At 45.8% G+C, this 21,735-nt stretch overlaps 1 protein-coding gene across 8 annotated transcripts in view; it reads right to left on the bottom strand.

Moving 5' to 3' along the window:
* The window catches only part of Cers4 (ceramide synthase 4), a 32,952-nt gene that overhangs the window by 892 nt on the left and 10,325 nt on the right, over positions 1–21,735 (bottom strand). For 6 of the 8 annotated variants that reach the window (XM_045149359.1, XM_045149358.1, XM_045149361.1 and 3 more), the window contains 9 exons: positions 6,823–6,996; positions 5,320–5,437; positions 4,663–4,781; positions 4,521–4,578; positions 4,075–4,125; positions 3,526–3,618; positions 3,163–3,291; positions 2,271–2,377; positions 99–255 (listed from right to left, as the gene is read on the bottom strand). In XM_045149359.1, the coding sequence (XP_045005294.1) occupies positions 99–255; positions 2,271–2,377; positions 3,163–3,291; positions 3,526–3,618; positions 4,075–4,125; positions 4,521–4,578; positions 4,663–4,781; positions 5,320–5,437; positions 6,823–6,995 (1,005 nt within the window). In that variant the 5' untranslated portion in view covers position 6,996. Of the gene's footprint in view, positions 1–98; positions 256–2,270; positions 2,378–3,162; positions 3,292–3,525; positions 3,619–4,074; positions 4,126–4,520; positions 4,579–4,662; positions 4,782–5,319; positions 5,438–6,822; positions 6,997–14,619; positions 14,642–21,735 lie in introns of those variants that run through there. The other 2 variants (XM_045149362.1, XM_045149356.1) reach the window with 2 other exon arrangements.

The following is a 21,735-nucleotide window of genomic DNA, read 5'->3' as shown; positions in this document are numbered from 1 at the left end:
AAAGAAATGGGGTGCAGCTTGGAGCAGGAAGAAGGGCTGGAGTGGGGCTATGAGCCCTAGAGACCACACTGTGCAGCTAACCCCAGTCAGCCCAGTACCTGACCCTTCCTCAGGAAAGTGTACAGCATGCGCAGGATAAGGCAGAACCAGTACACATGCAACAGCTGCAGCACCACCAGTAATGTGTTGAAGTAGTAGTAGCCAAAGAAGGGGCTTGAGTTCTTGATGGAGTCAAACATCGTGGAGTAGATGACCCTAAAGTGGGAGGGATGACAGAGTTTCCACCAGCCACTGTAGCTTCCATCCTAGGAACCTCAAACTTGCATGACTTTCCATGCCACAGAATCTTCTATGGATCCCCAGTGTTTCTCAGTATCTATGCTCTTCAAGTGGATAGTAAACCCACCTTTTAATCTGTTTATACTAAGTCATCAGAACACACTTGTCAGCTGGCCTTTCTGGAACATGAACCTCAAGAGGTTGCCTAGTATCTGATAACACTTTTGGATGTGTTCTTTTATGATCTCTTGTCTGAGCTACAGCAAATCTTCACAGGTGACCTGCACCCTGCCTGTCCATCTCAAAGCAACCAGAAGCCAGTCAGAAGCAGTGTTCTGAAACCACAATAACTGCATCTCCAGCTTCTTACCCAATGTCCTGATCCAACACTGGCCACACCCTCAACTTGCAAGGTCCAGTGGACTCCTACAGTTGTTTGAAGTTCAAGAAAGAAAATTCAGTCACGCATGGTAGCACATGCCTTTAATCCCAGCACTTGGGAGGCAGATGTAGGAGGATTACCGTTTGAGTTTGAGGCCACCCTGAGTCTACATAGTGAATTCCAGGTCAAGCTGGACTAGAGTGAAACATTACATAAAAAAAAAAAAAAAAAAAAAAAAAAAAGAGAAAAAGAAAGAAAAAGAAAACAAGAAAAAAAAATTCACACCTCTCACTTGATCTGTTTTTGGCCTGGCTACTTCCACCTTCAGGATCCCCACACTCGGTCCCCCATGTGTATGTTTTTTAACTTCTCCTTTGCCTCCTCTTCCTGCCCTTTCCCTCCTTCTCCCCCCTTTCTTCTCCCTCTACCTCTCACTTTCTGGAACTCAGGGCCACACAGATACTAGGCCAATCTTCTACCTTGAGCTGCACCTCAACCCGTTTCCTCTGCATTTCATAGCTGCTCCCCCAGTAACCTACAAACATTAGGGTGTCCTGGACATGGGTCTCCATCCACACCTCACCCCCAAGTGACACTGTCCAGACTCTTGGCTACGAACTCCCTCCGGAATGGGTTGGCAACTCCTGCCTTCATACCTCTCTTACAAGCCCAGCCCAACATGCCATCTGCTTTCCCCTTTGTTTCCTGGGTACTGTGGGCCCATGAAGACCAGCATAGAACAGCTGGGCTCCTCAATGCCTCACAAAGCTTCTCCTAGCCCTGGTGGCATCTTCTTGAGCCCACCCACTTCTCATACTTGCCCTATGGTTTCTTTGCCCCTGCCACCAGGAAGAGGCAGTGAGCAATTCAGTCAAGACCCAGTTCCTCTTGTGCTCACAGTTCCTCTTCTTCTCTCCATGGCTCCATCTCCACTCAGTGAGCGCTCAAGTCCTCCCTGCATTCCCTTAGGCCTTGTATGATTTGCCTTGGTACCAACTTATGCTCACCTCTTCTATCTGCTTCAGGAGCTCTATTCCAGCCCATGAACTCCTTGCTGTTCTTCCAACATTTGGGGTACAGTTTAGCCATGGGAACTTTGCACATGCTGCTCCATCTGCCTGGACTATATTTCCTCTATAACCCACATAGTTCTCTCACCCCTCTCCTTCTCACTATGCAACTGCCACCAGTGAGGTGTCCCTGGATGCCCATCAGATACTACCTACCTACATAGCACTTTTTGCACTTCCTAACTTTATTTTCTCCTTTGCAAAATCATGATCCCATGCCCTGTACTACTTGTTTGCTTCATCTACCTGTTCCTACATATACCAATCAGCTCAGTTCTCAGAGGGAAGGCATCTGCAGTGCTTATGCTACTATGTCCCCAGCAGAAGCATCTTCAATGAGTGGACACACCTGACACCATCCTCTTCCCACTTCCAGTTTCAAGGGCACATTAGGAGGTGACAGAGCCCAAGCACACCTTTCCCTGTTTATGGGAGAATCCCAGACAAGCTCTCCAGTTCCCTGGGGCACATCAGGGAAACAAGGATGAGGCTAGCCTGAATCCTGGATACACCCACCCACTCTAACCCCCAGGACTCACTGGGTAGGAAGGAGTATCAGGCGGGTGTAGAAGAAGACTAAGGAGAAGGTGATGAAGAGAAAGTCGCACATTCGCCGAAAGTGTGTGTAGTTGAACATTTTACAGGCCTAGGGAGAGCAGTAGAGAGAAATAGCCTCAGGACCAGGGACCCTTGGGAAGTGGCGGACCAGGTTGGGGTACGGGGAGAATCTTCTTCTCAGGAACAAAGAGTTATGGGTAGAACCATGTGAACTTGGGTGAGGCCTTGTCTCTAGAACTGTCTAAAAAGGCAAAGAACAAGAAGAAAGAGAGGGAGAAGAATGGAAGAAAGCAGGGAGGGTGGAAGAAGGAAAAGAGAAAGAACTGATTTCATCTACTAGTGACTGAGATGCAGGGCCCCTTATCCCAGAAAGGTTGAGAGTGCCAGGTATCACACCCAAAGGAGTGAGAGGCAGGATTTCATGTTCCAGGCAGGCAAGGAGGAGTGTGGTCTCATATCCTAGAAAGACAAAGGGAGGCTTAGCTCAAATCCTAAGGTGATTGAATGAGAAGGGCTTCATGACTCAGGAGGTGAGGAAAGGCCAGGTGTCACATTCAAAAGATTCAGAAAGAAGCAGTTTCATATCCTGTGGCCTTTGGGAATGGTGGAACCTTACTCCTTCAACAGGGAAACTGAACGGGGATGGAGACTCACATCCCAGGCTGGTTAGAGGTGGGGGCCCTAATTAACCAGGCAGCTAAGGAAGGATGAGACTTATCACTCAAACAGAATGAGGGTTGAGGTCTCATGTCATATGACCCAGGAAAACAGGAAGGGCAAAGTCTCATCACATAGATAGTCTAGTAGGGGCATGGCCTCATCACTTAGGTAGGCTATCATGTCAAGGCAGGACAGGGGAGTTGGGAGGCCCACCTCCAGAAGGTAGTCAGAGCAGTCATGTAACAGCAGTACCAGAGCACCAATACGCAGCAGGTTGGAGCTGTAGGAGAAGCTCATCAACCCAACAGTCACGAAGTGATGTGCCACCTGCTCCTTGAAGTCCTGCAGAAGACAGCAGACCACCACTGAGTTAAGCCTCAGTGGCCTCAGGGGAACCACCCTCTCAGGGGGTCAGTGGAGCCTCTGGATTTTCATGCTTCATGCCAGAGGCTCCAGGGAGACCTCAGGGCATGGGATGATACTACCCTGACCCACGCCATCTCCCTGTTCAGCCACTGGGTGGCATGTTCCTCATGGTATCCGGTTCCTTCAGCTGAACTCTTGGCTTGTCCTCACCTTGCGTTTGACATCAAAGGGCAGCGTGATTAGCAGTGAAATGTAGAAACTCAGCTCCAAGAGATACCACCAATACAGGGCTGGATTCAGTATCTATGGCAGGGTGGAACAAGGTTAGCTGTGAGCCTTGGATACTCCTATCTGGCAGAAACATATTTCGGGTTCCTCCCAGGTTGTTCAAAACCTGAACATCTGAATCCCAGTAAGTGAGCAAGGCATCCTGTCCCTGGATGTAATGCAGAGGAGTGGGTTTTGTAGTGACTATTACTCTGAGTTTCCTCACTCTCGGCCCCTCTTTATTCCATACGAGTGAAAAACAGAGTTGGGAATAACAGGGTCTAAAAAGGTCAGAGAAGAAAAGTGTCTCATATCCAAGAGAGAAGAAACAGGGAGGTGCAGAGGGGTGGAACCTCCTCACCCAGGCAGTTAGGAGGGGTGGGGATTCACCACCCAGACAGCTAGAAGGGATACCACATCACCCAAGCCAGGTTTGACTCTTGTTCCTGTGGCCACAGGAACTAAGACCCAGCCTCACTCACTGCCATTCACCTGATGTGGGTAATTGTCCCAGCACAATTCCAGGTTCCACAACCATGGCTCCTGTGGAGGAACAAGTTTGTCTCAAGCTCTAAAAATCCAGAAACCAGGCCTCCCCTCTGGATTGGGTATGTCTCCTTTCTTCGCCTCCCCAGGAGGTGTTTACTACCAATTAGGTACTGTTTTGAGCTGTGCTTTTCTTCTCCCCAAAATAGGAGATTCACTATGTAATCCAGGCTAACCTCAAACTCATGATCCTGGAATTGTTAGTGTGAGCCACCATATCTCGGTCCTGATTTTCCCTTCCCAGTTCCATCTTTGCCAGTTCTATCTCCCCATCCCCCCACTGCCAGGTTCAGGTTAATTCACTATAGAACAGCCTGCTCCTGGCTCACTATAGATCTTCAGCTGTCACCTGTAGGGATTTATGGAATAGGTGAACTGTCAGGTTTACTCACATGGTACAGGATAGAGATGCCACCAATGAAGGAACACAGATAGAAGACAAACCTCCAGCTGCAGATGGAGAGGAAGCCAGTGAGGCTGATTTGGCCCCCAAAAGAGCAAATTACCCCTTTTGACCCCTATTCCCAGGATTACCTGGCTTCACAGAACTTCTTAGAGAGGGAGGGCCGATCCTGGTTCCTTCGTCTTCGGAACCAGCGTTCAGTCTGCCTCAGTGTAAGGCCACACTGGGCAGCCAGAAGGGCCATCTGAGGCTGGAAAGTGATAGGTGATAGGTGTTATGCAGGCCCAATGGTGTCTTACCTCCCTTGTCCCTGGATACACAGGACCTACTTTGCTTCCCCCACCCCAGATCTTGCCTGTGGGGTAACCAAGTCCAGTAAACAGTAGGGTTAGGGGAGTGAGAGTGAGTCACAACCCTTCTACCCTGCCTGGGTGATGAATCCCCACACTTCCTAGCTGCCTGGGTAATGTTGAACAGCTGTAACTCTGATGTCCAGATGTAGGAGAGGAGGAGCCTCATGACCCAGGAAGACCATAAGGGGTGGAGCCTCATGGTCCACTAGAAGGAGTGAGGTGTAAAGTCCCGAGGAGCCTGAGAAGAGTGGGGCCTCATTTCCACAGGAAGTTAGAAGGCCAGGTCTCATATCCTAGGGAGGCTGTGGACCCAGGTAAAATGTAAAATGGGGACATTTGTGGAGATATCACAGGCTATTTTACCCTCCCTGACCCCCCAAAGTGGGCCTGATCCCAGGGCCTCCATGCTGGCCGCAAGGATGAGGGAGCTCTCACCTCCTTGGGTCTCCTCCCTATCTGGAGAAAGTGTTTCTCCAGTGTGGGGTTGGGCTTCACCTGCCTCTTAATAGGATCACGCAAACCCATCCACTGGCTCAGGGGCAAGGCCACAAATCTGGGTGCAGAAGAGACAAAGTTAAGCAGAGGCCAAATAAGAATGCACATGAATGAAGTTGTGGGGAAGAGTATGGGGAAATTTGAGGCTTGGAGATCCTCCATGGGCATGTAAGATTAATAATCTATTTGGGCAGAGGGTTTGGAGGCTAAGATGGCTAATCTCTGGCTGTCAACTTGACAGAATTTAGAATCACTCTGGAAACAAATCTCTGGTCATGTCTCTGAGGAATTTTCTACCTTATGTTAATTGTAGTGGGAGGACTCACCCTAAATTAGAGCAGCACCATTCCATGGGCAGGGATGCTAACTATATGAAAAGGAGAGAACTGGCTGAGAAGCAGCATTCATTCCTCTTTGCTTCCTCTCTATGGACTAAATACTGAATATGGTCAGATACTTTTTGTTCTGCCACCATGCCTTCCCCTCCATGATAGACTGAAACTTCCAAATATAAACTGAAATAAACGCTTCCTTTCTTAAGTTGTTTTTGGTCACAGCAATAAAAAAGTAAAGCAACTAATACAGAGGTCTAGAGTCACAAAAAGAGGCATGACACATTATTTTCTACTCCCATTCCTGGGCTCACACTCTGGGAACTCAAAAGGGCAGCCTGGCTATGCATAGGACCAAACCTAAGAAAAGAAGCTGGCTGGATCTTTAGGATAAGGGTGTGAAGACCAACTCATAGGGTACCCAGGCTCCTTCATCCATCTCCAACAGGTAGCCTGAACTTTGTCTCCCTCCAGTAGGCTGTGGGCTCCTCTGGAACAGTGACTGATACTTCCTAAGACCCCTCTTCCCCAACCCTTCCCTATACCAGTGAATGGACCCTGGGATCTTCTGGCCACTAATCCCCATGTTTCCCACAAGGGGATGCACTAAGACCACAGAAAGGGATGGAATTTCATCTCTCATCCAATCGTCCCTGACTTGGAGAACCAAAGGCCAGAACAGCCTACCAAGGAACCTCAGGTCAAATTCAACTGTGATGAGGGAACAGAGGGAGGGAAAAGGAAAATATTATAGCCTCCAAGCAGCAGGGACTGGGCTCATGTTTATGTGCCAATAACATCTAATCTCTACAGGTGAGGGTTTACCAAGTCCTGTTGTAGGAAGATGGTGCTACAACCAGACCCAAACTGTGGCCCATGAACCCATAAGCCAATCATCTGGATCAGGACATGTGTGGTAGCAGTTGAAGGCTGCCTAAAGAAGGCAGGAAAAGTGCTTTGGTGGAAAGCTAAGCAGCTCCCTGGACATTTGAAGGCAGGAAATCTCGCATAGTACAGGCATGTACCTAAACACATACACACACACACACACGCCTGTGCATGCGTGTGCAAGGAACATAGGGTCCGAAAGCCACAGCAAGCATACACTCACCTCTCAAAGGCAATGCGCACGGCTACCAGGACCAGTGCCAGGGGCAGGGCAGCAAGCATATGCCGAGGGTGTGCAAAGACCAGACCATCACGGTCCTCCAGCTGGGCCCATGTGCTGTTAGGTGGTAACCAGAACTTCTCCTGCCATAGCCACTCGTTCAGGCTGGATAACATGCTGTAGACACACATACATGCCAATTAGTTCAGCTCAACATGTAGCATGTGTGAAATGTGCAGGGTCACAGAGAACAACTTCCTATTCCCCAGCTATTCTTTACTTGGCCACCTCGCGTTGGGCTTGATGATGGAACAACCACAAAGGTTGCTTTGGTCTTGGAAGGAAGGCTCTCAGCTATCATCCCACCTTCATTCCCTCATTGCCTGACAAGGAGTTTCTTATGGCCAGAGTTAAAGATAGACATAGGTATGGGTGTTAGGCAAATGGTCTCACCTCTCTGAACTTCCACATTCATTGATAAAACAGGGAGGGTAATAGCTACCTCTCAACCCAGCCTGGGAAGAAAACATAAAATGCATAGTTTAAGCCTCAGAAAATAGCTAAGTCAGTAAAGTGCTTGCTATGCAAGCATGAGGATCTGAGTTTGATCTCCAGCACCCAGGCGGTGCATACCTGCAATCCCAGGACTGGGAGGAAGATACAAGAGGACCCATAGGGTTGGCTAACTAGCTAGCACAATTGAATCTGTGAGCCCTGGGTTCAGTGAGAGGACCTAGAAATAAATAAGGTGGACAGTGACTGAGGAAGACACCAAATATTGGCCTCTTGTCTCTATATGCATACACATATATGTGTGCTCATGCAGAGAGAGAGGGGGGGAGGGGGCAGGGGTGAAGGAAAGAAGGGAGGGAGAGAAAGAGCAGTTAACAAGCCAGGCCTGGTGACACAAGCCTATAACCCCAGCAATAGGAGATGAAGGAAGCAAGTATCCAGAGTTCAAAATCAGCCCAGGGTACGTAGTAAGACCATTTCTGTCTCCTAAAACCAAGAGCTGGGAGTCCATAGCTCAGTGGTAGACTGTCTGCCTGGCATGCACAAGGTCTGGGTTTGGTCCCCAGATGTCTTTACTCCCAGCATATAGGAGGCAGAAGTAAGAGAAACATGAGTTTGAGGCCACCCTGAGACTATACAGCGAATTCCAGGTCAGCCTAGGATAGAGCAAGACACTATCTCAAAACAAACAAACAAACAAAACCCATAATGGCATAATGTGTTTGCTGGCAGAAGTTTCAAGGCAGAATAACATCAAGATTTTGGTGTGGCTTCTCAAAACTGTTCTTATTGAAACCTACCATGAAAAACAACAAGATTCAGATCAGAAAGATGAAAACTATAAAGTTTGGAACAAAAGGTGAGTAAATTTAAAGTCCCAGGCAAGGGGACTGTAGCCTATAAGGCCATAATTGTTAAAGAGATTAACACCATTAAAGAAAAACCTACTGCTCTGCATGGGACAATAGAAAAGATGCCCTGAGGACACAATCCAACCTCCTGAAGACTCAAGACAGTATGATTGCAAACTCTTTTGAAATGAAAGGCCCTAAATGGAGGAGCCAAACTCTATCCCAAGCTGGCAGAACTTCTTCAATGGATTTGCAGGTGTGAAAGATGCACAATGGAGGGGATCATGGAGGATTGTACTATGGTCTGAGAGAACTACTGACACTAAGCAATATTAGGCAGGGTCAGATTCCTACACAGAAGCCCTGTGTGAAAGTGAGCCCCAGGATGCTGGACATGCCAGAGTGTAAACTATCTGCTTTAAGAAAAGTTGCAGGTTCATAGCAAAGCTAGCCCAAGAAAGAGTCCCTGTGTACTACAGGCAGCAAAACAGGAAGGGTGGGTGGGGGGTACTCAAGCCTTTTAGAACTCAGATGATTTCATCATGAGTTCCAAATACCAGATATGGACATGTTCAAAGTCCCCAAGTCTCCTCTGAAGAGTGTTGGACTATGGAGACTTTAAAAGTTGAATGGAGTGCATTTTGCATCATGAGATGGTTGTGACTCTATGGTAACCAGAGGAGAATATTGTGATTTGAATGTAAAATGCTCCCCAGCAGCTCATGTGTTTGATCAACCATTTAGGAAGGTTGTGAAACCTGTAGGAGGTGGAGCCTAGTTGGAAGTAGGTCACTGGGGGTGGGCCTTGAGTATTTTTAACTTGGTCCACTTGTAGTTCTTTCTCTGCTTCCTGATTCTAGTGAGACGTGACCATCTCTACTCTGGCTCCTACTGCCATGCCTTCCTCAGCATGAAACTTCTAGAAACTGTGTGGTGCAGTGTTGATGGTATAGTGGTGAGTATAGCTTGTCCTGGAAACAGTAAGCCAAATTAAACCCTTTCCTCCCACAGTTTGCTTCTGGTCAGGTATTTATTATAACAATGAGAAAGTAACTGATAAAACCACCATACCTGGCTAATATATACATTTTTTATTTGTCAGTTAAAAAATAAACACACAGGTGAGTGTGATAGCTCATGCCTATAATCCCAGCATTTAGGGACTGAGGTAAGAGGATCACCCTGAGTTCAAGGGCAGCCTGAGCAACACAGTAAGTTCTAGTTCAGCCTATGATAGAGTGAAACCCTCCCTCAAAGCACCAATAAAATAGGGTTAGAGAGATGCCTCAGCAGGGAAGAGCATTTTCTGTCCAAATATGAAGGCCTGAGGAGGCCTAAGAGACCAACAAAGTTTGAGCCTCAGAACCTACATTACAGCTGGGTGTGGTGTTGAACATCTATAAACTTAGTTCTGTGGGGAGCAGAGACCCAAGAATTGCCAGAGCTGGTGAAAACAATGGAAAGCTCTGGGATCAGTAAGAAACTCTAGCTCAAAACAAGAATGGATGAGGACTGGATAAATAGCTCAGCAGTTAAAGTGCTTGCCTGGAAAGCCTAATGACCTGGGTTCAATTCCTCACTGCCCATGTAAAGCTAGATGCACAGAGTGGTGTATGTGTCTGGAGTCTGTTTGCAGTGGCTAGAGGCCCTGGTGCACCCATGTTCATTCTAATTAATTCCCTCCTCCACTCTCTTCCCTACTTCCTCACAAATAAATGAATAATTTTAAATTCTTTAAAAACAAAAATAAGAATGGGCAGACAATGGAGTGGAACACCCAATATTCAGCTCCAACCACAGATGTGCACACCCCACCACAAGTGAACACATGGAGCACTGCATGGGCACATACATGTGTAGTGCATATAACACACGCACCACTACACTCACAACCAAAAAAGTAAAATATGACTGGGGAGATAGCTCAGTCAGTAAAATTCTTGACATTTCTAAGCATGAAGACTTAAATTCAATCCCCAGAATCCATGTTAAAAATTCCAGGCCTGAAAGCCAGACATGGTGGCACAAGTGTTTAATCCCAGCATTTGGGAGGCAAAGGTAGGAGGAACATCATGAGTTCAAGGCCAGCCTGAGACTACATAGTGAATTCCAGGTCAGCCTGGACTACAGTGAGACCGTACCTTGAAAAACTAGACAAACAAACAAACAAACAAAAAAAAAATGCAAAGGTTTTTAGAATGCACTGGGGAAGTAGAGACAGGCTGATCCCTAGGGCTTGCTGGTCAGCTAGCTCAGCTTACTTGGAGAGTTCTGGGCCAGTGAGAGACCATGTCTCCAATAAAAATGGACAGCATCTGAAGAATGACTTAAAAGTGTCCTCTGGCCTCCATACCCACAAGTACACATGTGCATGCATACCCACACAAATGTGTACATATATATGCTTGTACACACAAAAACAAATAAATAAATAAATTCACAATTACAAAAAAGAAAAGAATAACAAAATTAATGCTGAAGGACCGAGGTGTGGCTCAATGGGACAGCATCTGCTTAGCACACACAAGAGGAGATTAATCCCAGCACCCTCTCCCCATTCCCAGATCTCCAAAATGAAAATGAGGCACACTGTACAATGCTATTTACATGAAATACAAAATCAGGCAAAATAAATCTATGATGCTCAGTTGGTTTTCTATGTCTATGCTTGCAAATTACCATAAACTTGATGGTTTTAAACACAAAAATTTATGATCTGACAGTTCTGAAGGTCTGAAGTCTAAAATACATCTCCACTAGATAAAAACAGGGCTAGTCCCTCCTGGGGAGGCACTAGAAGAATCCAGTTCCCACCTTTTCCACTGTCTAGAGACCCCACATCCCTTAGCTGGCAGATCCTTTCCCCTGTTCAGAGCTTGAGCCAGCTAGCTGAGCAGTGTCTCTCTGTCTTTCTCTGACCCTGACCATCCTGCCTCTCTTTAATAAATAATGTCATGATGACATCAGGCCTGAGTAATCTAGTGTGACCTTCATGTCAAAGTTATCTGACTAGCAGCCTTAATTCCATCTGCAACCTCAATTTGCCACTGGCTCTGAACCTCTCAGAGTTATAATCTGAGGAACCAGCTGCTCCACATCAGCTTAAGACAACTTCAAGGCAGAGGCTGGGCTAAACATAAGATAAGCAGAAAGGCACCCAAGTATACCCATGGACACAAGGAGGAGGTAGGTTCTATTCTTAGGGACCCCCTGTGGGTGGAGCTGGGCAGGACCTGTCAGCATAGGGTGATGACTATGCTGACATCTATGATGGATGTGTGGAATAATGGATGGATGGACCCCTTAGGAAGGGGGTATATATGAAGAAAGATACTGACAGCCTGCTGTTGTGGTAAATACCAATAATTCTAGCACTTGGGAGGCTGAGGCAGGGGAATAGCAATTATGAGGGTAGCCTGGGATATATTTTAATACACTATGCAAAAAATGAAAATAAAGAAACTGGAGAGATGACTCAGTGGATAAAGTATCTGCCACACAAGTGTGATGACCAGAGTATGAATTCCCTGAACCCATATAAATGTTGCATAAGTGTAATATTCTGCCAGTCATCCCAGTGCTCAGGAAGTGGTAGAGTCTGGGATCCTCAGGGCAAGCTGGCTAAACTAGCCTAACAAATGAGCTCAAGGTTCAAGTAGATACCTGACATCAACTTCTGGCTTCCATATGCATGTATACACACGTGTACATGTGCCCATGCCTATATGAATAAGCACACATATAGACCAGACCAAAAGAAAGAAAGAAAGAGAGAGAGAGAGAAAGGAAGGAAGGAAGGAAGGAAGGAAAGAAGGAAGGAAGGAAGGAAGGAAGGAATGGATGGAAGAAAATGGAAGGGAAGGAAGAAGGTGGAAGGGAAAGACAGGAGGGAAGAGAAGGAAAATGGAGAAAAGGGAAAAGTAAAGGGAGAGGGAAAGGATAGAAAAAAAGGAAGAGAAGGGAAGAGAGGAAAAAGTAAGGGGGAAAAGAGGCTGATGACTACACTGTAGAGTGTCCATAGTTAATCAGTATCAGATGCTAGGGGTAGGATACAAGAAGTCAGTTATCAATGTGTAGCTAGTCTAGACGCATGACAACACCCAGGTGGTGGACCTTTCTAGAAAAGGAAAGCCTACTTACAAACAGGCAAATTTGGCTTGATCTGTATACCCAATGAGGTTCAAAGCATGTGCCCAGGGTTGGGGAATAGCTTAGTTGGTAAAGTGCTTGCCTTGAAAGCATAAGGATATGAGTTCAATCCTCAGAACCTTTGCAATCCTTGCACTGAGAAGGCAGAAACAGATGGGACTTTAGAGGGCTGGCCAACTAGTCTATCCTAATTGGCAAGTTCTAGACCAGTGAAAGACACTTTCTCAAAAACAGGTAGAAGGCACCTAAGAATAACACCCAAGGCTGTCCACTGGCCTCTACATGCACATATGCATACCTGACACACAAATGCTTACAGGAAGGCACATGGCCAATTTCATGGCAGAGCCAAAGTCACAGCAGGACCATTCTACCCATCCAAAGGACACCGAGTGCAGGCCAGTTCCCAAGACCCATGATTTTCCCCTCAACCTAAGGGTCTTCAGATTGGGGTATAAAGCCCAAACTCAGTTTTCACATGGCTTAGACAACTTCTTTGTCTATTTTGAAAACTCATATCTTTCAAAAAAAAAAAAAAAAAGTTCAGTTGTCACCTCTTCCTGGAGGCACTTTCTGTTTGCCTTTAAAACAGTTAAAACACCCTCAGCCTCACCTCCTTTACTGTAACAAGAAAATCTGGCTAATCAGTCCTAGGTATGTGTGGGAGGAGGGAAAAAAAGCATATATCAGGAATAGTTTAATAATCTGGGATGCCACTTGACATAATTATTAAACACACCCTTTTCTATCAATGCACCTAGCAAACTATTAGCAACCCAGGATCCCTATTTGCATTGAGCTATATGTACACACCACTTCAAACAACAGAATAAGTCTCTCCCCATCTAATAACTTTTACTAACTCCTCTCTGGTGGGCTGCTTCTATTTAAATATGTTCCAAGATTAGGAGATGGGGGATCTAGCCTAAACTAATTGTAGCCTAAACAAGCCTAAACTAAACATGCACACTAAGACAACCTGTGTTCTCTGAGTGAATTTTTAGGGAGAATGTCCTATTTACCATTGTATGCCTATGCATGATTGGGAACCACCCAAACTATGCCCCTCACAAGCAGCTTCTTCTTTCCCTAGATTCTACAAGGAGAATGCCCAAACAATAATCAAGGCCCTTCAGTACTTTGCCACTCAGAGGGCCAATGCACTTCTTAGCAGTGTACTATCACTTTGCCCTTCATCAAGTTTCCTGCTGCTCTACTTCCTGTGTATATCCTTCCCAATTGTTAGAATAAGGTGCCAAGAATCTAAAAACACCCAGAGACCACCTGTGACAAAACTCTAGTCCCCTCGGCTGAAGAAGGCCCTGTACTCCTTGGCCCCAAGTCAGACAAGAGACAGAAATTCACGTTCTGCCTTAGATAGGGCTCAAAGGGGCCTTCAGCTTGACATGCCATGATTGCAGAGATCTGAAAGTCTTGTCCTCTCACCTACCTGTCTCTGACCACTCCTTGACCCTTTCCTTAAATCATGTAGTTTGAGAAGATAAAGGATGGAAGCCTGGCAGGTGGATTTGTCTCCTGGCTCCAACACATCAAGGTTTTAGGGGTCTCAATCTCTTCACAAATTAATGAAATAGAACTTATGAGTGAGATATCTAGGCAAGGCCTGCTTACAGAACAGTTTCAGGCATGGCTACAATTGGGTATTCCTGGTCTGCAAGGCCAAAACTTCATAAAGAAGAGAGGAACTCAGGACTGGGGGTGGCTCTAAGAGTAAGAGCACTTGCTTGTTAAGTATGAGAACCTTAGTCAGATCACCAGCAGCTCTATAAAAGATATGAGAGACTATCTCAGGGGAAAAGGTGGAAGAGAGAAGGAACACCAAATGTTCTCCTCTGGTCCCTGAACATTTGCATATGGGGCATGCTCATCTACACACACAAACACACATCCCACCACCCCTCCCTCCCCCCCACCGCTGCAGTCAGCTCCTTGTTGCTAGCATTACACCCTAGACCAAGAGCAGTTTGTGGGAGGAGAGGGCTGATTTTGGCCCACAAACTCAAGGGGAAATTCCATGATGGCAGGGGGAAATGATGGCATGACCAGAGGGTAGACATCACCTCCTGGCCAACATCAGATTGACAACAGCAGCAGGAGAGTGTGGCAAACACTGGCAAGAGGAAGCTGGCTATAACAACCAAAAGCCCACAGCCCAAATCACAGCATCTCCAGGGGGCTCCAATTCCCAAACTACCATCAGCTGGGGACCTCACATTCAGAATATATAAGTTTATGGGAGACACCTAAATCAAACCATCATACATACCCCCAATAAAGAAGAGAGGAAGTGAGATTAAAGAATGCAGGTAGAGTTTTCAGTTTTTCTTTTGGAATCCAGCTTCTCTATTCATTTCTGGTAACACAATCTTCAAAGACATGTCTGTCCAGTCAGAAAAATGGGTTCAGAAGATTCCTTCTTTATCAGACTATGGTGTGGACTGGAACAGGACAGATCACAGGGAGTGCCTGTGCTCATAATCACTCCATACTGACATCACATCTTATTTAATTCCTGCCTCACTCACTAGTCATGTAACCTTGAGGGCAGGTAACTTGACCTCTCTGTGCCTCAATTTCTTCATCTCTAAATGGGATCAACAACCCCTCTTTCTTACATAAGAAAGTTGGTAATGATGTCTGCAGTGAAGTGGACACACGTGACTCAGTGGAGATGGGGGCATGGGAGAGATGATGGGACAGAGGATGAACTTTTTTTTTGCAGTGCTTGGCATGGAGCCCAGGGTCTTGAACATGCTAGGATGTGTTCACCACTGAGATATACTCCCAACCCCTCACTGGGAGACTCTAGGCAGGTACTCTACTGCTGAACCATGTACCCAGCTCCTCACTGAAGGATTTTAGGCAGGCACTTCACCCATGAGTCACACCTCCAGCCCCAAGCTGATAAATTTATGATTCCAGGCAGGAGTTTTACTGCCAGGTCACACCCTAGCCCTCATTTTTGTGTGTGTGTGGGAAAAATAGGTTTATTTTGGCTTACAGGCTCAAGAGGAAGCTCCATGATGGTATAGGAAACCAATGGCATGAGCAGAGGGTGGACATCACCCCCGACCCACATAAAGTAGATAACAGGAAAAGGAGAGGGTGCCAAACACTGGCAAGGGGACACTGGCTATAATACCCATAAGCCCACCCCCAACAATACACTGCCTCCAGGAAGCGTTAATTCCCAAATCTCCATCAGCTGGGAGCCTGGCATTCAGAACACCTAAGTTTATGGGGACACCTGAATCAAACCATCACACCTTATATTTGGCCAAATGAGCCAAAGGGTGCAATAGTGGCACGTCTGCTATGGGGGAAACCAACTGCCCTCTAATTGGACTGGAAGCGTGCTCCATGGGAAAGAATACATCCCTGATACTGAAAAATCTACAACAGGGGTAGTCATGAGCCTTAGGAGTGTAACATCTGCTGGTGTTCTGCTAAATGTATATACTATACTCACCAAACTGCCCAGTAAGCACTTCTCAATGTTTATACCCATATATTAATGCTACTCTCACTTTGGGTTAGAGAACCTTCTCTTTTCAGATGGCAGTGACCTTGGGATGACTTGGGATGGGTGCTGAGAAGTGACAGAGGAGTGCTCAGCACTGAAATGTCTCTATCAAACCTTCCACGGCTCAGGGTCCATTATGGAAGAGGTGGAGAAAAGAATGTTAAGAGCCAAAGGAAGGGTTGGACTCCTTACAATATGCTCCTCCAGACACAAAATGGCCAGGACATCCATGACCTCACAGTGCCTGACACTACCTACACAAGACCATCATAACAGGAGGAAAAGATCATGACATCAAAATAAAAGAGAGACTGATGGTTGAGAGGGGGAGGAGATATGATGGAGAGTGGAGTTTCAAAGGGAAAAGTGGGGGAAGAAAGAGAATTACCATGAGAGATTGCTTACAATTAGGGAAGTTGTCAAGAAGAAAAAAAAAAAAATCAATGGTGGGCATGGTGGAGCCACCCTTTAATCCCAGCACTTGGGAGGCAGAAGTAGAAGGATCACCATGAGTTTGAGGCCACCCTGAGACTACATAGTGAATCCCACGTCAGCCTGGGGTAGAGTGAAATCCTTCCTTGAAAAACAAAACAAAGAAAAGAAAAGACCACATGGCACATGGTCAAGCTTATTGCAGTAAGAACCTCATTTCTCAGGACCAATTTTTTTCTTTTTTCTTTTTGTTTTTCTCTGGACCAATTTTCTCTCTTCCAAGTGCTTGGAGTAAAGCCATGTGCCACCATGCCTGGCTCTGGACCAATGTTCTATAGCAGTTACTTTCTCATTGCTGCTGGCCCTCATTATTTAAATACAGGATTTCCCTATGTAGCCCAGTTTGGCCTGGTACTAGCAATCCTTCTGTCTGATGACAGGCATGTGTCACTTTGCCTGGCATCATCATCATTATTGTTTTGTTATTTAGTATTATTATTATTATTTATAGTACTGGGGATGAAATTCATGGCCTTTCACATGGTAGGCGAGTATTCACCACTTTTGGTTTGTTTGCTTGCTTTTTTGTGACAGGGTCTCATGGAACCCAGGCTGGCCTCAAACTTTCTACATAGCTAAGGACAACCTTGAACTCCTGATCCTCTTGCCTCCACCTCTGGAATGCTGGGAAGACAAACAGATGTGGCCACCATGAGATTTCTACATGATTCTTTGAGTAGTTCCCAGCAGCCTTACACTGGCTGGAAACGCTCTTGACCTCTGTGTCCTTTCCTGGATGCTGTAGCTCATGAGTTCAGGCAGGGCTGGAGCACAGCAGTTGCAAAACGAGGGAGCCAGGTCATCTAGAGAATCACCATGTGGGTGGCTACACCAGAGTGCTCAGCTTCAGCTTTTCTTCCCTACCACCTGCCCCCAGTCCTCCCACCACCCCTGAGTCACCCCCTCCAGCCAGCCTGCTCTTTGAAGCCTAGCTGGCCCCACTCCCAGTCCTCCCCCGCCACCTGAACACAGCTGATAATCCTTACTGGCTAAAAATATCCCAGCAAGGAAGGAGAGAGAGAACAGGGCTTTGTACTAAGAGGCCCAGGGATGGGACAGTTTGGCAGAGGAGCTCTGCCTTGCCTCTTCCCAGGGGCCTGAATATTCAAGACTGATCTCCAGTACTCCCATGAATCTCTGGGAGCTCCAGTATCACTCAGACATCAGGCCTGTGCATGTGGAGGATTGCTCTGTGTTCAGTCTAGCTAGAAATGCATCAGGTTGTGAAAAAGAAAATCAATTCACACCCCACTCATACATCACTCACTCAACACAGGTTCCCTTCCCAGCTGGGATCACCTGACTCATGTTACACATCGTGTGTATTCCTTAACACATCATATACTGTGGCAAAGAGGGGTGTTTATAGATAGCCACTGCCAGTCCTATACTAGACCTTGGGTGGCCCTCATGGCTTAGAATGGGCTGTTTACAGAGTTAGAATGACCAGTTATGCACTTAGACATGAATATATTATGTGGAATATTCCAACACTAAGACCCCAAGGAGGGTGTTAAGATGTAGGGCTTTGCTTTACCTCAGTCCTTTATGTTCAGTTACACTCCTGCCCTCCATACTCAGGCCCCATCACCATTCCCCAGCCTCCCAGGAAGGCTCACTTACCTCATTCCTGCCCAAGGACCTTTCACACTACTATTCAACTTACAAAATTAATACTAGGGCTGAGCAGATAGCAAACGTTTGCCTCATAGGCCTGAGGACCTGAGTTCAAACCTTATTGCCCATGTAAAAATGCAAGCTGTGGTGATACATACCTGTAATCCCAGCTCTGGAGAGACAATGACAGATGGACAATGGGTAGGTAGAGACTTGGGGAGCCCTGGGTTTTCTGACCAGCCAGTCTAGTCTAATTGGAATTGGTGAGCTTGTCTCAAAAAAAAAAAAATTTTTTTTTAAAGGTGATGGAGTTCCTAAGGATAACAACTAAGGTTGTCCTCTGGTCTCCACTGTACATACATTAGCATAATCATAAAAATGTTCATGCTAAGGACTAGGTGAAGTTGCAGTGGAGGTACATGCCTGTCATTCCAACACTTGGGAGCCTAAACAAAGAGGAATATAAACTTTGGTTCAGCCTGTCTCAAATGTTTTTTAGAAAAAAAAAAGAATATTTAGTTTCACAATGGCATTGTAATATAGATGCTGATAGGTTTGAAGTATTTAGTGAAACAAATTCCTCAGGCAGCCATGTGTCTGGGCATGTTCTTTTTTGTTGTTGTTTTTTATTTATTTATTTGAGAGAGACAGACAGAGAGAGAAAGAGGCATATAGATAGATAGAGAATGGGCACGCCAGGGCCTCTAGCCACTGCAAAGGACCTCCAGACACATGTGCCCCTTGTGCATCTGGCTAACATGGGTCCTGGGGAATCAAGTCTCGAACCGGAGTCCTTAGGCTTGACAGGCAAGCGCTTAACCGCTAAGCCATCTCTCCAGTCCCATGTTATCATGCTCAACACAGCCTCACAGAAGGCACTTCACATCATAGCCAAGAAGATCTCTCTTATCCCTATTTAGGTCCTTCAGCTTTGCAGTGCTAGAATGACAAGGGTGTGCCACTATGCCTGGCTCTCAGGTATCTTTCAACCCCGGGATCAAGTGAAATTCTTTACTGTGATTTGGATCATAAATGTCCCCCAAAAGCTCATTTGCAGAAGACTTGGTCCCTCAATGCAATGTTTGGGGTAGGAATAAGACCATGGACCATGACTGTATCACAAGGGCTGACTTCAGGAGTGGATTAATAAGCTGATGGATTCCTAAGTTGGGCTACAGGAGGTGATGGAATCTTTAGGTGGTCACTGAGGTTGTGCATTTAAGGAGTATGACCCTATCCAGTCTCAGTCTCTCCCTCTCTCTCTTACCCTACTTCTCCCTTTCTCTCTCTTCTCTCCTCTCCCCTTCTTCTTTATTCTTTCCCTTTTCCTTGTATCCTTCTCTTTTTCTTCCCTCCATCTTTCTTCCCTCTCTCCTTTCTCCCTCACTTTCATTCTTCCTTCCTTCCTCTTTTCTCTTTTCTGCCCTCCCTCCTTCTTCCTCCTTTCTCTTCCCTTGTGATGGTTAATCTTGGTTGTCAACTTGACAGGATTTAGAGTCCCATAAAAACAAATCTCTGTACATAACTGTGAGGGATTTCTAGCTTAGGTAAACTGAAGTAGGAAGACCTATTATAACTGTGGGTGACACCAGGAGCTGAGTACGAGCATTCATCTCTCTGCTTCCTCACTGTGGATGAGATGTGACAAACTGTCTCAAGCTCCTGGCAAAATGTCTTCCCCACCATGATGGACTTTAACCTCAAACCATGAGCCAAAATAAACCCTTCCTTCCTTAAGTTTATTCTTTCAGGTATTTTATTGTAACAGTAAGAAAAGCTAGTAATGCATCTCTCTTTCCTACCTCATCTCCCTCTTGACCCTCTCCTTCTTAACCACCATAAGAGTGACCACTCTGCTTCCCACACACTCCCATGCTGGAAATGTGATTAACATACCTCCTTATAAAACCTCGCTAACCATGCTTGCCTGACTGGTCCAATCTTGGGCTTTTCTTCTGGGAACTCTTCTTCTGTGGGGCTTGAAATACTCATGGTTGACTCTGGGTCTCCCCCCAAACAGACAGGGCCAAGCCAGAGTAAGAAACCGTGGGGATCCCAGCATCATGGGTGGTGGGGTGGGGTAAATTAGGGAGGCTTTAAGACCAAGGGAGAGCTATACTTCTAGTATTTAGGAGTTCTTAGATAGGAAGAGTCTGAGTTCAAATATATATATATATATATTTTCATAAATTGTGGTGGGGGTGGGGGTGTTATGTGCACATATATATGCTGATGTGGTGGTTGTGCTCTTGCCTGAAGAAGTTGCAGAAAAACATTACCATTAACTGTCCCCATCCATCACTGACCCATCTTTTTATTTGTTGAGACAACAAGGCCTTTTACTGACCCGAGATGGCCCTTCATGAACTTCAGTGATTTTCCAGTTTCTGCTCCCCACAAGACTAGAGTTAAAGGTAGGCATAACCCCCCAGATGGTTATGAATTCTGGAGATTTTAACTCAGATGTCTCAGGACCTCATGCAGGGAGTACACTAAATTGTTGAGTCAACTCTCCAGTCCCACTTTCTTTCTTTTTTTTTTTTTTTTTGAGGCAGTGTCTCATGTAACTCAGGCTGGCCTCAAACTTGCTATGTTGCTAAAGCTGACTTTACACTTCTGACCTTCCTGCCTCTACTACCCAAGTGTTGGGATGAAAGACATACACCACCATAGCCAGCATGATATATTTGATATATTCAGACCCATGAAATCACTTCAAAGTCAGCCTGAGAGAATGCATAGTAAATTCCAGGCCAGCCTGGGCTATAGTAAGACCCTACCTCAAAAAAAAAAAAAAAAAAAAAAAAAGAAGTATATGAGTTGGAAAAATCAGTAGCAGAGCCAGTAAGCTTGAAAGGGACTATAAGGGAGGGAGGAGAGGGAAGGACTAAGGAGATGGTATTGTATATATGTAAGTAGATGAACTGATTACCAGGGAGTAAATGGCCTAACTGAAATCAGTGGAAGAGACTAAGAAAAGGAAGGGCAAGGGGTCAATCAAAATTTAAGATGTTATGAATAAGTCACATGGAAACCTACTTTTTCAGATAATGGTGTACCCAGAAGCCAGATTATTACTAAAACAATTTTAGTGTCAGGGCTGGGATATCTTCCAGTGAGTTGTTGGCCAGGAAGTCTCCTGATGCCCTCCCAAAAGTACAGGCCATTGCTAAGGCTCTTGATTTTCCACCAGACCTAGATGGTAAGACCCTATTGCTGAAGACTCCACATGCTTGGGCTGCAAGGTCATTGAGACATCAAGCTGGAGCTGAGCTAAAAACCTCCTCCATGTAGACCAGCTCACAAAAAATTGAAAAATGCTATGCTGCATGCAGCCCTATGGGAGAAAGAAGTCATTAGTAGTGATAAACAACAGTGGACACTGCAAGCCTTAAGTTTGGCCAGCTAGACCAAATGGCCCAATGGGTGCAATAGTGGTATGTCTATTATGGGGATACCAACTGCTCTCTAATTAGACTGGAAGTCTGCTCCATAGGAGGGTATACATGCCTGGTACTAAAAACCTAGTCAAAACCCTATGACAGGAGAGGTCATGAGTCCTAGGGGTAAAATACCTGCAGTTGTCTGACTATATGCATATATTATGCTTAGCAAACTGCCCTGTAAGCACTTTCCTTAACATTCATACCCATATAGTAATGCTACTCGTACTTTTGGTTAGAGAAACTTTTCTTTTCAGATTGTGGTAACCACTGGAATGACTCAAAATGCACCGCAGTGCTGAGAAGT

Source organism: Jaculus jaculus, chromosome 5, assembly GCF_020740685.1.
Source record: "Jaculus jaculus isolate mJacJac1 chromosome 5, mJacJac1.mat.Y.cur, whole genome shotgun sequence".
Lineage (NCBI taxonomy): Eukaryota > Metazoa > Chordata > Mammalia > Rodentia > Dipodidae > Jaculus > Jaculus jaculus.
This window is presented reverse-complemented; position numbering and strand designations above follow the sequence as displayed.